The sequence below is a fragment of the Cariama cristata genome, unplaced genomic scaffold (assembly GCF_000690535.1).
Source record: "Cariama cristata isolate BGI_N322 unplaced genomic scaffold, ASM69053v1 scaffold6290, whole genome shotgun sequence".
Classification (NCBI taxonomy): domain Eukaryota; kingdom Metazoa; phylum Chordata; class Aves; order Cariamiformes; family Cariamidae; genus Cariama; species Cariama cristata.
Genome location: NW_009594017.1, coordinates 15,713 through 29,859, shown reverse-complemented (window position 1 = coordinate 29,859; position 14,147 = coordinate 15,713). Strand labels below are relative to the sequence as shown.

Here is a 14,147-nt window from a genome sequence, read left to right as displayed (position 1 = left end):
GGGTAGAATCCCCTCCCTTGACCTGCTGGTCACACTGCTTTTAACGCAGCCCAGGATACGGCTGGCTTTCTGGGCTGCATGTGCTCATTGCTGGTTCTTGTTGAGCTTCTCATCAACCAGCACCCCCAAGTCCTTCTCCTCAAGGCTACTCAATCCATTCTCTGCCCAGTCTGTATTTGTGCTCAGGATTGCCCCGACCCATGTGCAGGACCTTGCACTTGGCCTTGTTTACTTCAAGAGGTTCACACAGACCCACCTCTCAAGGCTGTCAAGGTCCCTCTGGATGGCATCCCTTCCCTCCAGCGTGTCAACCGCACCAAACAGCTTGGTATCGTCAGCAAACTTGCTGAGGGTGCGCTCAATCCCACCGTCCATGTTGCCAACAAAAACGTTAAACATCACCTGTCCAAATACCGACCCCTGAGGAACACCACTCATCACCAGTCTCCAGTTAGACATTGAGCTGTTGACCACAAATCTTTGAGACAAAACCAGCTGTGCACCTCACAAGACCCCTAAACAGGCTGCTTTTTTTTTGATTGCACCAGAAAGTAGCATCATTTTTGTCATGAATACAGTACCACGCCTGGCCTCAGCAGGACGCTGGACACAAGACCAACAGCATTATACCTGGCCATAAAACACATTACTGCTATTGCACTTTGCACAGGTTGGGTCTGCAGCAGGTCCCCTCCATGGCTGTTCGTCGCCGGCAGCTGCTATCAGAAGGTGTCACACCCTCCATACAGGTAGTGGAGAAATGGACACTCAATGGGCAAAGGTAGAAGGAGAAAAGGTATCATTTTTCTGCTCCTCCTGCTATTCACCTTCACCTACAGCTTTTCCAATCCAAATCAACTCTCCAAATCAACCCTTGCTTCCTTTCCTTCTTGCCTGCCTGCTGCTGGACACCCCAGCTCCCTGCTCTGCAAAGGGAACTCCAGACTCCAGCAGGTCTCACATCATGTCAGAAACACCCGGCCTCTGCCTCTCATACACAGAGGAGGAAAATTCTCTTCAACGAGTGGATGAAACCTTTCACCAGCCGTCCCAGGACCATATACAGGCAGCAAAGTTGTATACAACAAAAGTAAGGGGATGGCCTTACTGTTATATCATTCTTCCACTATCTCCAGATCCATACAAGCTAACTGAAAACAATATGCTGTAAAATCCTACAGACCTAAGCTTATTATGACTCTTTTGCATAGCCTTTTCAAGTGAACCCAGTAGAGTTCTATCTGTGTGAAGAACAGAGCTATTGCTAATTTGTCTCTATTAGTAGGCAGTTCTGAATTTTCTTCCTACGGTCCTAACACTAGAGTCACTAGAGTCTGTATTTTTGAAGGAAAATAAAGACTTTATTAACCATAAATACCTGAAAAAAAATTCACGGAGGTAAAATTTTGTGTCTATTGAGCTTGGCAGCACTACTACTTAGACAAAAGTACATACATTTTATATAATTCTTGTGTGTTATCTATAATCAGTGTTCTGTTCTCCTGCACTTGAATAATGGTAAATTCTTAAAGGACCAAGGGAAAAAAAAAAGCTTTAAGTGAAGTTCCCCAAATTATTCCATGCAGGGTGAAAGACCACTGAGTAGTTAATAACTCCATTGAAACCTCTTCCTTTAGCAGCATCGTTTTCATCCTGATAGGTATCTTGTAAAAAAGCATGCTTATTTTTGCTGTCTCACAAAAATTTAGCAGTAATTTTACATTAAAAGAGTATTACCGCAGTTTGGGACCTTCATATCCAGCAAGGCCGTCCTCTTGTTGTTGTCATCCATGCAATACAAATCCTGAGATTCTGTGTAAAACTTTGTCTCTTGAAATTTCTTGATCCACATAATTTCACAGGAACACTTGAATGGATTGTCCGCCAATATCCTATAGCAAAAAAGACCCAGTTAATTTAGGATGCAGAATGTGTCATGCATGTAGAAAAAAAATGGGGGGTAGGGGGACTCCAAGCACTGAGCTGGGTGAAAGTAGAAGCTGCACCCTTTAGTTAAGATGATTAAGGAATGCAATCTTAGCAACCTCAGCGCAATGCAAGCTGCAAATGGATAACGGTTTCCCTGTAGAGAATGAAGCTCTCCTTGCATCAAGAATCCAGACTGTCATAGATCGGAGAGATCGCATAGGGGGCTCGACTACTATCTCCAATTCACCGGTGTAAATCAGGAGCACATCGAGAACCGGCTTTCCATCAAGCTCCATTTTATTTTGTAAGAATCAAGCAGAGATCAGAATTCCTCTCTTCTACACTTGACTCTCTGCTCACGTACCTCAGAAAGATCATGCCAGAAATGATTTACTGCTGTGAGGTAGTAAATTCTTTATAAAGTCAAAGCTCTAACAAACTCTAATCATAAAAAAGGATTTTACCTAACCTTCAAAATTCATCCGCTACAACACTCTAGAAAATCTCAGAGCAAAACCCTAGGAAATGTCACGAAGAAACATCGACTGAAAAAATGGCCTTGAAACAGAAGTATACAGTATGCTGCATGGAATTTAAACCACACGTTAGAGAACTTACCAAATTGTAGTTTCAAAATTTAATAAAACTACACAACAATGTAATGCAATAATGCCTAAATAAAATATGAAGAGAAAGATCCCAATGTCTACATAAGAAGTGACCCAGTGTTCTTTCTTTCTCCTACAGGCATAGATGAGATCCAATAAAGCACATGCAAATGAATGTTTAAGGCATCTCATTACAAGGAGAACAATTGTTCTTAACAAAATTTCACAGGTATTTTTGATGTACAGAAACAAAACTCAAGTTGCTCACAGAATCTATGCTCATAAAAGACTTCTGAGGATGTGAAGTGGGCAAATCATGAAAAACTCATCTTATCAGAGCTGTAACCTGTTCCTCCAAAAGCCATCTGCAGTTCTTTGAGGATTAACTGCTGCAGGGATCATTGTCACAAGTCTCTGAAGGAGCAATTTGTATTCACAGACATTATCTACTGGACTTTAACACCACCACAGCATGGACAAGAATTGCTTGTGCAAGACAGAGTATGAACATTAAGAACCCTTGGGTCAAAATCTACAACATGCATTTTCAAAACAGTCAGATTAACTTTCCATCTTGTTTAATTGTATAACTTCCCTGTAAAAGAGAAATTTCCCTTGACCAGTGGTTGAGCAGTCCTTTTCTTCCACTGTTTTATTTTGTGTTAAACCCATCAAGGGAGTTAGGTACATCATAGGCAGGATGCCAGATACAGGCATGATGGCCCTATATATATACTTGAGTGAAAGAAATTATCTGACTTAGTAAAAAAAAATTACGTGGTTTTATCTTGTTTCCTGCAATTTTACAGCTGCAACTACAGTTTGTTCTAAAAGAAAAAGCCTTTCAAAGCGGTATCTCCTTCTCTACAATACCTGGTGAATATGACCTACTTCACCCTATCCTGAACTTTTCATCCCTTTATGTTTTGATTTACAAGACTGCTAACAACAGGACACTTGTTTGTCAGATTTAGAGGAAGCTCCTAAGAAGCTATTTATGGCATTATTCTCCTCTCATATTCCCCTTCCAATACTCTCCTTTCTCTCCTCTTTCTGATTTTCCACCTCTGTATTAGCCACTTAACAGAACTGTTCAACTGATACTAATTTTATAACTGTTTCTCCTCCCTTCAGGCTCTGCTTTTTTCCCCCAACTTTCTTTTTACTCTCTTCCCCCAGGTCTGTTTATCTCAATTCATCACTATCTCTGTACAACTTTAGTTCTTCTGTCCCCACACTCCAACTCATTGCCAAGCCCACAACACTCTACCTCAATTTTGTATCCCCTCTTTCTCTCAACTTGTCCCTCATCATACATTGCCTCCATATTTCAAATACTACTCAGTTTAACCTTCACACCATCCATTTTTCCCATGTCTGCCTCACTCCTAGTACTCTTCCCCTGCTTCTACTACCATGACACTGAATGGCCATCGTTTAACTCTACTATTAATAGCACAAATATATTCACTCCTAATTCACATCAGCCAGTTGTTTTGCCTCTAAGTGCTATTTCCCCACCTCACTAAACTTCATTTCCATAATTCCTGCCACATATTTGTAACATTCAATTCTCCCACTCTCTGTCCCAAATCCTTTTTTACTTATTTCTGCCCAGGAGCAAACTAACTTCTTCAGAAAGGTCAGCAACATTGACATTGTTCTCCTTCAAAATCTTTATAAGCACTCAGTTCACCTACTGCCTAAAAGAAGCTGTTCACCTGAGATGAGGAGATTGAAGAGTGGCTTGACTTGTGCTTTGGAATAAACCTGTTACTGGCAGCAGACAAAACTCCAAGAAACTGGGAACGGAGAACAGAGTATGCCTTCAAAACTGCAGTCATTTCCTTTTTTGCTTGCTTCCTAAGCTAGAGCATACCCACTCTTCTATTTCTGCAACCTGGGGAGAGGGGCGAAGATGACCCCATTTCTCCACTAACTGCTTAGAAAAACTAGGAGAAGCCCAAGCTTCACCCTGTGCACTGTTCCGAGTCCTTTATGTATTTCTTTGAGGTCATGACAACTACAAAACATAGAACCTACAGCCAAGTACACACTAACACTGGCTTTTCGGCAGGGACTAGATACAGCATACGAAGAAACAGGGACTTCAGAACCAACAGACCTATGCAGGGCATACAGCAATGCCAGTGCTCTGCAGCCAGCTCATCACAGTCCTCTGCAACTGCCAAGTTACGAAAGAAAATTCCAGTGAGCAATGTTCCCTGGGTTGTAAAAAAAGTGATGATACCAACTTAACTATTGACAAAACATACATAAGGGGCATAGCCTCTTTTTGTGGCACTGGGATTTGCTCATTTCATTTCTCACAGGCTGAAGTTCATCAGAAGAGGTTGAGGATTGCAAAGCTCATGTTGCAATACTTGGACTGGCATTTTGGACAACTTCTGACTCTGCCCTGAGCTCCGGGAGAGCAACCTCCCTGTCCTCTGCAGCCTCAACCCGCCCAAAGCTCCTGCAGGCTCTCCGCAGTCCCACATATTAGAAAAGAATGTACAAGATGACTAAAATTTTGTAATATATATCAATACAGAAATTCTGCTTGATGGAACAGAGGATAAAAATGTAGTATTGAAACAATCAACCAACCTATGTTTACCAGTGCTTCCTTACCAAATGATTATATAAAGCACAGTGCAACCCAAAGAATTTGTGAAAAGAAAAATGTTCTTCAATAGCCAACCATAAGCATAGCAGCTGTGGAGTCAATATAAGAATATTAGAGAGAGACTTCATTTGAAGATCTGTAAAAGACTGTATTTTCACTAGCTCAGATATTTAACGCAAAGACCAATAGTTTTGTACGAAGTAATCTCACAATAAAATATTTTAAAGCTGAAGAGAAGAGGCTATTTTGACCTCCAGATTGCTTTAAAAGATACACTTGACTTTCTCGAAGACTTAGAATGAAAATCTCTCTGTATTTAAGTGTCCAGCATTACTGTTTTCTTTGGATCAGAATTTCATTCCTAATCATTGATGGACTTCTACCTTCAACAGAACAAACTTCAGTCTTGTTCTTCCATTCCAACCAAAAATAAACCTTATTTTAAGAAATGACAACTTACAGATCAGACAAACCCAGATGGCGAAAAGGCTTCTTGGACAAACTTGAGAGCTTGTTTCTGGATAAATTGCTACAGGAAAAGAGAAAGATTGCATTAATTAGAATTGCTGCTTCTTACATGGAAAATAGTTTGTGGCTCTTAAAAAAAAAAAAAAAAGAACTCAGACCAGCTCTAAAAAGCCCTTATTCCTTTGACGTCAGTTGTAAAGAAATGGTGCAGTCTTGTTTTATGGTTTGATGGGTTTCAAGGATTTGAATCCAGTCTGCATCTAAAGTCAAATACTTTCAAAATCAAACTCAGCAGGGATCAATATTTTCACTTTTAGCACTTCTGCTCATTGCAGAAAAGCAGTAGATTTAATTGTGTTTCAAAAGTATTTTGTAAAGTCCAGGTGTTAATTATATGCTCGATTTATTCATAAGTGAAATGGGTGTATCCCTTTCTTTGATCCTGCACCAAACTCTGTACTCAGATATGCCCTCCTCACATGCTAGCACACATCCACATCAGAGCCTTTTAGTTATTCTTTTCAAATTGCATGTACAATATGCACCCACATGGAAGATCAAAAGGAAAACTGTAAAATGCCTATATTGGGCTTTTTTATGTCAATTAAGCATTTACGGTTTCGAATGGCAATTAAGTGAAAGGTCCTCTCCCATTATGCAAAGAAATGTTCATCTGAATCAGAAATACTCCTCCCCTCCCAGGCTTACAAAATTGCTTTCTCCACCCCAAAGCAAAATAATACCAAAAAATTAAAGATAGTGAGAGCAGTAAACTGTATAACTGCCAGCAGTACAGTTCAAATGAGTGTTATGAGCCAAAACACCACGAGTTTTATGCGGTATTATAAAGGCACCATAGGGCCTCCATAGTTAAAGTTGCATCGCATTTAAAAAGAGGGATTAAACAACTTCTTTTTTTCCCTGACTAAAGAGCACTGCATTTACTTTCCAAACTTTCAGTCCTTGATCTCTGAGTACAAAATAATTTTCAGAGAAATTACAAGTTGGATCTTCTACAGATGTTTAGAACAGAATATTTAAGAAATTTTATTTACTATTTTATTTTTATTTCCTCGTTGATTTCTTCTAGCAAACAACAGCCTGAAGTTTTTACAAAGTGACTAGTCCTAATGTGTGAGAACAAAACAGGTGAGCTACTACTTCACTAGTCAGGTGAACTGGACTGCCCTATGGCAGAGGCTGGTGGAAACGTCTCATAGACCCTGATCGGATATATCAAAATTAAAGTACAATTTGCATATAGGACAGAAGTCATGTTTAATTAAAAATTGCCACTATGATTTTTTTCGTAAATGTGTAAGCCATATGTTGAGAGGTTGAAAGAAAGAAGTTGAACCGTCCTATGGACTTGGGCTTTTGTCTCCAACACTGAGGCAATGTGAAGCACATCAAACCCCACCCCTCCACGGGCAATCCTTCGCTCACCATGCAGGAGAATCTAGTTCTCAACACCGCCGAGCATCACAAGTGGATGCTCCGGTGCCATTTCCAAATGAGACATGCACCTGTTTCTCTTACCTCCACAGCAACTAAACCCTGCCTTTCCCCAAAGACAACCAGATACATAATGGGCTCCACCTGCAGACAGGTTCCCATGCTACTCACTACTCTATTGGGAGGCAACATATTCCAGGTCATGTGATGACCAGGTTTGACTCCTGATTTCCACACAGCAGAGGACCCTGCTCTTCCATATCAGGAGGACTCCCTAAGCATCAGACAATAGGTTCCTCAGGGAAATCTCTGTCCAGCTGAATCCATTTCATTTTGCGTGATCTTTCCTGGCATCCTAACGGGAGAGCCAGGCTCAAACTCTGATTCCAGACCAAGGCAAATCAAAGAGGATCTGAAATTCTCTACCACCAACATGTTCTAAACACTGATGTATCACAATGCAAATCTGAAAATGGGCCACAACAATCTTACATAAGAGCCCCAGCCATCCTCTTGAGACAGTACTTCTCTCCTTTTTCTTTTAAGAAAATAACACCTTAAAAATAAATTTTTCAAGAATATCTTAAAAACATTAAGGACTGACTCTAGGAGAGGGTTTGCTGTTAGTAACCTAGCATGAACACGAACAGCTCACCTACTTCATGGGCAGGACTGAAGTCCCATCTTTCCTAAAGGCTTCCTCCTGGCTGCTTACATGTTTCCTTGCTCAACTTACTCCTGGTCGTCTAACTCACGCCATTTCTTCATGAGGTGCTGAGGTGCCTGCTTCAGAGCTATTAACTCAAGTAGACAGCAGACTGTAAGAATTAGGTGCTGCCATAGCTGTATCTTCTTGTCGTTTAGCCTCAGGCCAGCCATTGCTTTTGGAGGGTTATTGCAAACCTACAGGCAGAAGAATAGCCCTTACTTGTTTAGATTAATGAGCCAGATTTACCGCTCAAATGCCATCAGGTATGTTATTTTCTGAACATTTTGTGCAGGTTTCAATGACTCCATGTCAGCCAGGGAAAAAATGGGACTGATAATTTAAGTAAAACTACCAAAAGAATAAATAGTCATTATTTTAACAACTCTAGTTTTGAAAAACGAAAAGCACCTTGATAGCTTTAATTGTCTTCTTGGATTTTCAACAGTTATGCTTGTAACGCAGCAGGAAAGGGAAGCAAGAAAGTAAAAGTAATTAAAAATTCCTGTGCCTGTATTCTTTCTTCATCACGGGTAGAAACGTTTAGCGCTTCCAAAACTGTAGCCTTTTCTCTCATGTAGTTTAGTGCTTTAAGGTTTTTCAAGTTGACAAGTAATTCAATAGAAATTTTTCAGACCAGTGTTACAGATTTATCACCTTAAACAATACTTTGACAGTAAATTTAATGTTATATATATATTTTTCATAAACTGAGCACTTTATATTGATTACAGAGATGCCTGCCGCAGCCTCTTTAATTCATGTTAAGTGAAAAAATCACCACCAGGCTTATTATGGAGTAGTTAAGGACCACACTTCTACTTCCATGGAAAGAGAAAAAGAGAATATAAATTAGTTCCCCAATTCAACTACACATAAAAAGATCATGGTGAGCGGCCCAAAGAAGATCCATCTGGCGTTCTAAGGCTTTTTTTTCTGAAAAAAAAAATCTGGAATATAGAGCCTGGTTCCAAAGTTACACCTAAGGAGAGGACCCAAATTCAGTCAAAAGCGTGCCCGTATTTTACACACAAATATCAAGCTCGTTTTAAACTTGCTAGCCCTAATTCAGCTAAAAGCAAACCTGTGGCAATGTGAGGAGTGCACAAGCAGCCTGAGAAGTCGCATAAATATTCACAGAGCTAGCAACACAGGCACAGCTCCACCGCCCATAGCGCTCCTGGCAAGGGGAGACAAGAAGGAAGAGGAGGGAACAGATCTGAGGAGAAGTGGGAGGAAGGAGTGAAGAAATGGCCATTTTGCTACGCTCAGTCTCCCTCCACAGGCAACTGCCTGCTCTGCCTATGGCTGGAGCCAGCTCTGTGTGCAAGCAAGGGAAAATCTGCAGCAAGGTCTCAACTGGCTTCATTTGGCTGCCTTGCCTAAACCTGAACAGTGTAGAGATACAAACATATCTTAATACCTAGAGCTGTACATACACTACACTCACAAATCTATGATTCAGCGGTGCAATTATACACAGCCTGGCACGTAACAACAGCTATTTTTTAACATTTTTCAAAATACGCACTTGCTGTGAAATGTATTTTTATGTTTAAAGGTACTGATAGCATACCATGCATGAGTATTACACAGGTCTGCTAAAATTACCATTAGCAGCAGATCAGCTTAAAAATTACAGCACTGCTAGACCAGGACTGTTGAATACCTTGTTAAATGCAACTGTTGACTAATTTGAGCGCAAGGTCAATGGGAATACCAGAATTAGATGAGCAAGGCTATTAACAACACTTAAGTAATATCTATTAAAGCATTTATTTTCCTGTTTATGTTACTACTCAAATCTTCTCATCATTCATAACTCTAGAAAGACATTGGGGCTACAGAAGTTTGGCCAAGAAAATAAAGTAATGACAAAAAGGAGCTTAAGGAAATGTGTGTTAATAAGTTCCTTATAATCTGATATTCTTATCCGATTCATAAAATTAATACTATCTTCATATAATAAAGCTAACTACATCAAAAGACTTTTCATAGAAGAAAAAGAAAACTGTTATAGTATCACTAGCAAAATCAAAGCTTATACAGTTACATCAGTCTTCAGAAAAGTGTTTGGAGTTCTTATTTTCTTTACGGGACAGTAAAAAACTGTTGTTTCAAAATAAAATGCAAGACTTCCCAAAGACCTCTACTGGGAGGTTACTCAGGTAAAGTGAAATGATTTCAGCTCTTAATAGTTTTCACTATTGGTGTCCCTATCACAACAGAGGCTGCACATCATTCCCAGTGCAGTCAACAGGAGTTTTATTGCTGATGACAACAAGCAGCGATTCACTGATGCTTTCAGAAACATTTTAGTGTGCATCAAGATTTGCCAGAGAAAACAAACAAATGCATTTTTTTCAGTGATAATAGATCAGCCTCAGCAGAAAATGCCTCCATACTTACTGCTTTGTCATGTGCATTCAGAGCAGGTGGTGCCACCTAATATTTTCCATCTTATCTGGGCTTATCCTATGCTTGCTAACCTTACTAAATCCTCACCAAAAGAAAACACAGTATGAGACTGGATAAGCTCCTGGTTCATAACATAAGTATTCTGGGTCACGACTCCATGTACATCAACCAAACAGATGTCAGTCAGCCTAAATTGTTTCTAACAAGCAGCTTCATGAACTACAGATCTAGTAAAGCCTGCTTACCAACAGATACGTATTCTGTGTTTGACTGTGTACTCCAGCTGAAGCTCTTCCTGTCACTAAAGTATTTTAAAAATATCTTGTCCATGTGGGCTCTGTAGTGCCTAGCAGGTCTAAATGCACAATGACACTTTTCCCTTAAGTGAGAACTCTAACAGGGTCTCCCTGTTCTGTCCAATGGTCAGTTTTCAGAAAATCTGTTTACCTGTATAAGTTTTGGTTAGAAGCAACCACTGGGGACAGAGATACTTTGTGACTGCATGAACCCATTTCCCTAAGGAAACACGCAAAAGAGCCTATCAAGAGGATCCCATCAATTGTCTCAGTTACCTTTTGCAGTGTCTGCTTGCCCATACAGCTGGGAAGGTCTTCCAAACACCTATTTAGCTCACTCCAAATTAAACTTGTTATTTCTCACTCTATAATCATGGTCCTGGAGAGAACCGATTGCTCTCCTCATCATAATTGCTCTTCTTTTGAAGATAAGGAAACATATGTTCCTTTTCAGTCTTCTCTTTATTGGACTGAACATACTCAGCCTCTTAAGTCTCCTCAAATTATTTGCTTTACAAGCTCCTTATAGCTCTGTCGCTCTTCCCTGTAGTATCTTTCAAGATGGGTAGATTCAGTGTCCTAATCTATATGCAGTGTTCCAACAAATGCCTCCCCAGCAGCTAAGGTAACCAGGAAAACATACGAAAATCTAACACAAAATTCTTTTTGATCCCAGACTAAATTTGCTTTGTTCTGCCGCATTACGCTGAGATTCTGTCCCGGCATAGCCACTAAATCTTTCTCTGTAAATGTGCCTCTCAGCCCGTCAGTTCTTACTGCGCATTTCCACAGCCAGTGCATATGCATTTGGCTTTATGGAATTTCATCTTTAACAACCATAATTCACAGAGCAGTTGTTACACAGGTAAACACACAAATTCACTCTAGAAGATACTACCCTTATATCACCAACTGACTATAGTAAAAGCTGTTTACTTTATTAATGACCATATGAAGTAACAGGTAAGCCTCACAGACTGACAGTATCTGGTTCACACTCCTCCAGTGACTGTTCTACATCAAGGACAACTGTTACTGTTTAGGCTGATATAGGCATTCACGTCCACTTCCTCACGTGGATTTATTGCTCATCTTTGGAAAATACGGGTGCAGAAAATGATTCCATTTCATTAGCAAAGTAATCAGCCCTGTGCTCTGTTCAACAGTTCTTCTCTATTACAAGCAAGTATCTTACAAGCCTGAGGCTTGGCCTTATGCCTTCCCAATCTCATTAGGACTTCAACAGAAGTAAGGGGTTAAGTGAAGTGCTAAATATATCTAACAAAGATGGATGGACTGAAACACAGACTTGAATACTTGGCTAAAACAGGGTGCCTGTGAGGAACTGAGCCCCTCACATGATCTCAAAGTCTTGTAGGACTAGATCCATAGTTTTCCATGTAAGTAGAAAACCAAGCTACTCCATGTCTGTCCCACTAAAAGGCACTACAGTCCCTCAGGGAGATGTACTTATACTAAAAAGAAACAAAGTCTTTTATTTTAGCTGATCATTTTTCCCTGTACTTTTAGGAAGAACTTTCATCAGTTCAGCCTTTGCCTAATCTGAAGTGTAAATAATCTAGAAAAACACAGTCAAGAACCTCCACAGGCACCAACTCGGCTTCCTGAAGTTCATGAACCACAAATTGCATTTGGGTGTGAAAGTAACCTCATTCGCATATTCTGCTTTGGGTGCATTAGTTCAGATCCTGAGTGAGCTTCTGAAGTGAATCTTCTGATCATCTCCAGTCACATCACAGTCTCCAGGCACGCACACTAGTCAAATTACATTACATGTGCTCCATGCATGCACGTACTGCACCACAGCTGCTAAAACATGTTCAGCCCAATGAACCAGGCTAGAGCTCGTCAAACCCATGTCGCTGAGTGCGATGCATAGTATGGACATCATACCCTTGGTACCAACTCACTCAGCTGAGAGAGGCACTCTTTGTACTACACTACTTACCAGAAAAGACATGACCAGAGTCCATTTTTAGAGACTGGATAATAAACTGGACAGTCTTTTTACCATCCTACATTATGTTCTTGCAATCTGCCAGTTCCTTACCATACATGTCCTATATTCTGCCAGTTCCTTACCATACATATCTTATTTAGGGTCAATTAATGACAGAAGACCATTATAAGTCTGTCTTGTTATAACATTTTTTATGAAGGAAATGATAAAAGAGAGAAATAAATTAACAATTAAATAAATTAACATGAGTTAAGGACTTAGAAGGCAGATACTATTCTTACTCACATGTATTGTAGATTGACATTTTTCACAAATGCCTGACGGGACACGAATCTTAAGCCTGAATCCACCACGGTCCTGTGAAAATACAAAGAATTGTTAGAATATTTCATTTAAAATATAAAGGAAAGCATAATGATAATAACAGTTAAAATAACAGTATGGATGAGATCTCAACAAGGCTGAACTGCAAGATCTACGACTGTCCTCTATAACACACAAAGTTAGGCCTACACTCTGATGAGGTGGCTATATCCCTGTACGTAAGAAAAAAAAAAAAAAAAGAAAAAATAGCTTTATAAAATATACATCCCATATACTCACAGATTTTTAAGTCCAACATAAAATCCCACTTCGTTGTCATTGATACTTTCTAATTTTCGCTGGTTTGCAATGTAACTGTTGAAAAAGCAAGACAGAAAAAAGTATGAAACTGGATCCTTCCTAGGCTTTGATCGCTCAAGATCAACACTGATGTCTAAAAGACAGCAGTGACTACTGACCTATTGCAATTAACACTAAGATCTAGTTAGAGCATCTGCAGAGCGAAAGTGCTCCTTAAAATCTTCCCCATCATTTAAATGGTACTTTGTGGGACAAGGCTGGAGGAGAAACAGATGTTTCACACAGGGGAAATGAAGCCTTGTTCATCAAGGAAGCAAGTCACCCGGAAGGCACAGTAAATAAAGCCGCATTACAGTGTCACCATTTTCCAGGACACACTTCCCTATGTCAAGGATTTCACAACAGCAAAAGGGCCAGCTTTAATGGTGGTAGTGGAGTTACAGGATTGCCCACGTCTTTTCTCGCATGTTGTTAACTTAAACACTTGTTAAACTGATCTTCACCCTGCCACAAAGTAGTTTCAGTTCTATTTTCCTGGCAACAGGAAAACTAAGGAAAAGGAGGTTGCACTTCATGATGTTACGTACACAAGCAGAAATTAAGAGAAGAGAAACTGTCATAGTAGACCAAAGCACTGAGTCCACTCACGTACCATGAATATCTGCCTGAACCCCAAAAGGGTGTGGGCATGTAAGCTGGTCCTTTGTATTATCATCATGTGAGATCTATGAATAACCAGTGACATCCCACAGACTGAAAATTAAAATGTTTTACAGATAATGCATGGGATGATATATAATCTGTTACTTCTTCTGCAGCAAGAAAAAAAGTTTCATAGTGCAAATCATGCAGTCTAGGAAGAAGACATCAGTGGAAACTCCAGTTCAAGTGACACTACAGGCAGAAAAGTAAGCCAGATGTAAGAGATGCCTCGCTAAAGAGTCCATGCATTTCAAAAACGGTCCCAGTCCCAGAAAAACTTAAACACAGATTGACCTGTATTTTCATGAGCATCCAGAATTAACCAAAGCTG

The 14,147-nt window shown here is 40.0% G+C and overlaps 1 protein-coding gene across 1 annotated transcript in view; it reads right to left on the bottom strand.

Moving 5' to 3' along the window:
* The window catches only part of LOC104158632 (BDNF/NT-3 growth factors receptor-like), a 77,963-nt gene extending 64,802 nt beyond the window's left edge, over nt 1-13,161 (bottom strand). Inside the window, exons 1-4 of the mRNA XM_009696345.1 lie at nt 13,094-13,161; nt 12,776-12,847; nt 5,627-5,695; nt 1,738-1,892 (exon numbers count right to left, since the gene is read on the bottom strand). Coding sequence (XP_009694647.1) covers nt 1,738-1,852 — 115 coding nt within the window. The 5' untranslated portion in view covers nt 1,853-1,892; nt 5,627-5,695; nt 12,776-12,847; nt 13,094-13,161. The remainder of the gene's footprint in view (nt 1-1,737; nt 1,893-5,626; nt 5,696-12,775; nt 12,848-13,093) is intronic.
* Nucleotides 13,162-14,147: the final 986 nt, after the last annotated feature.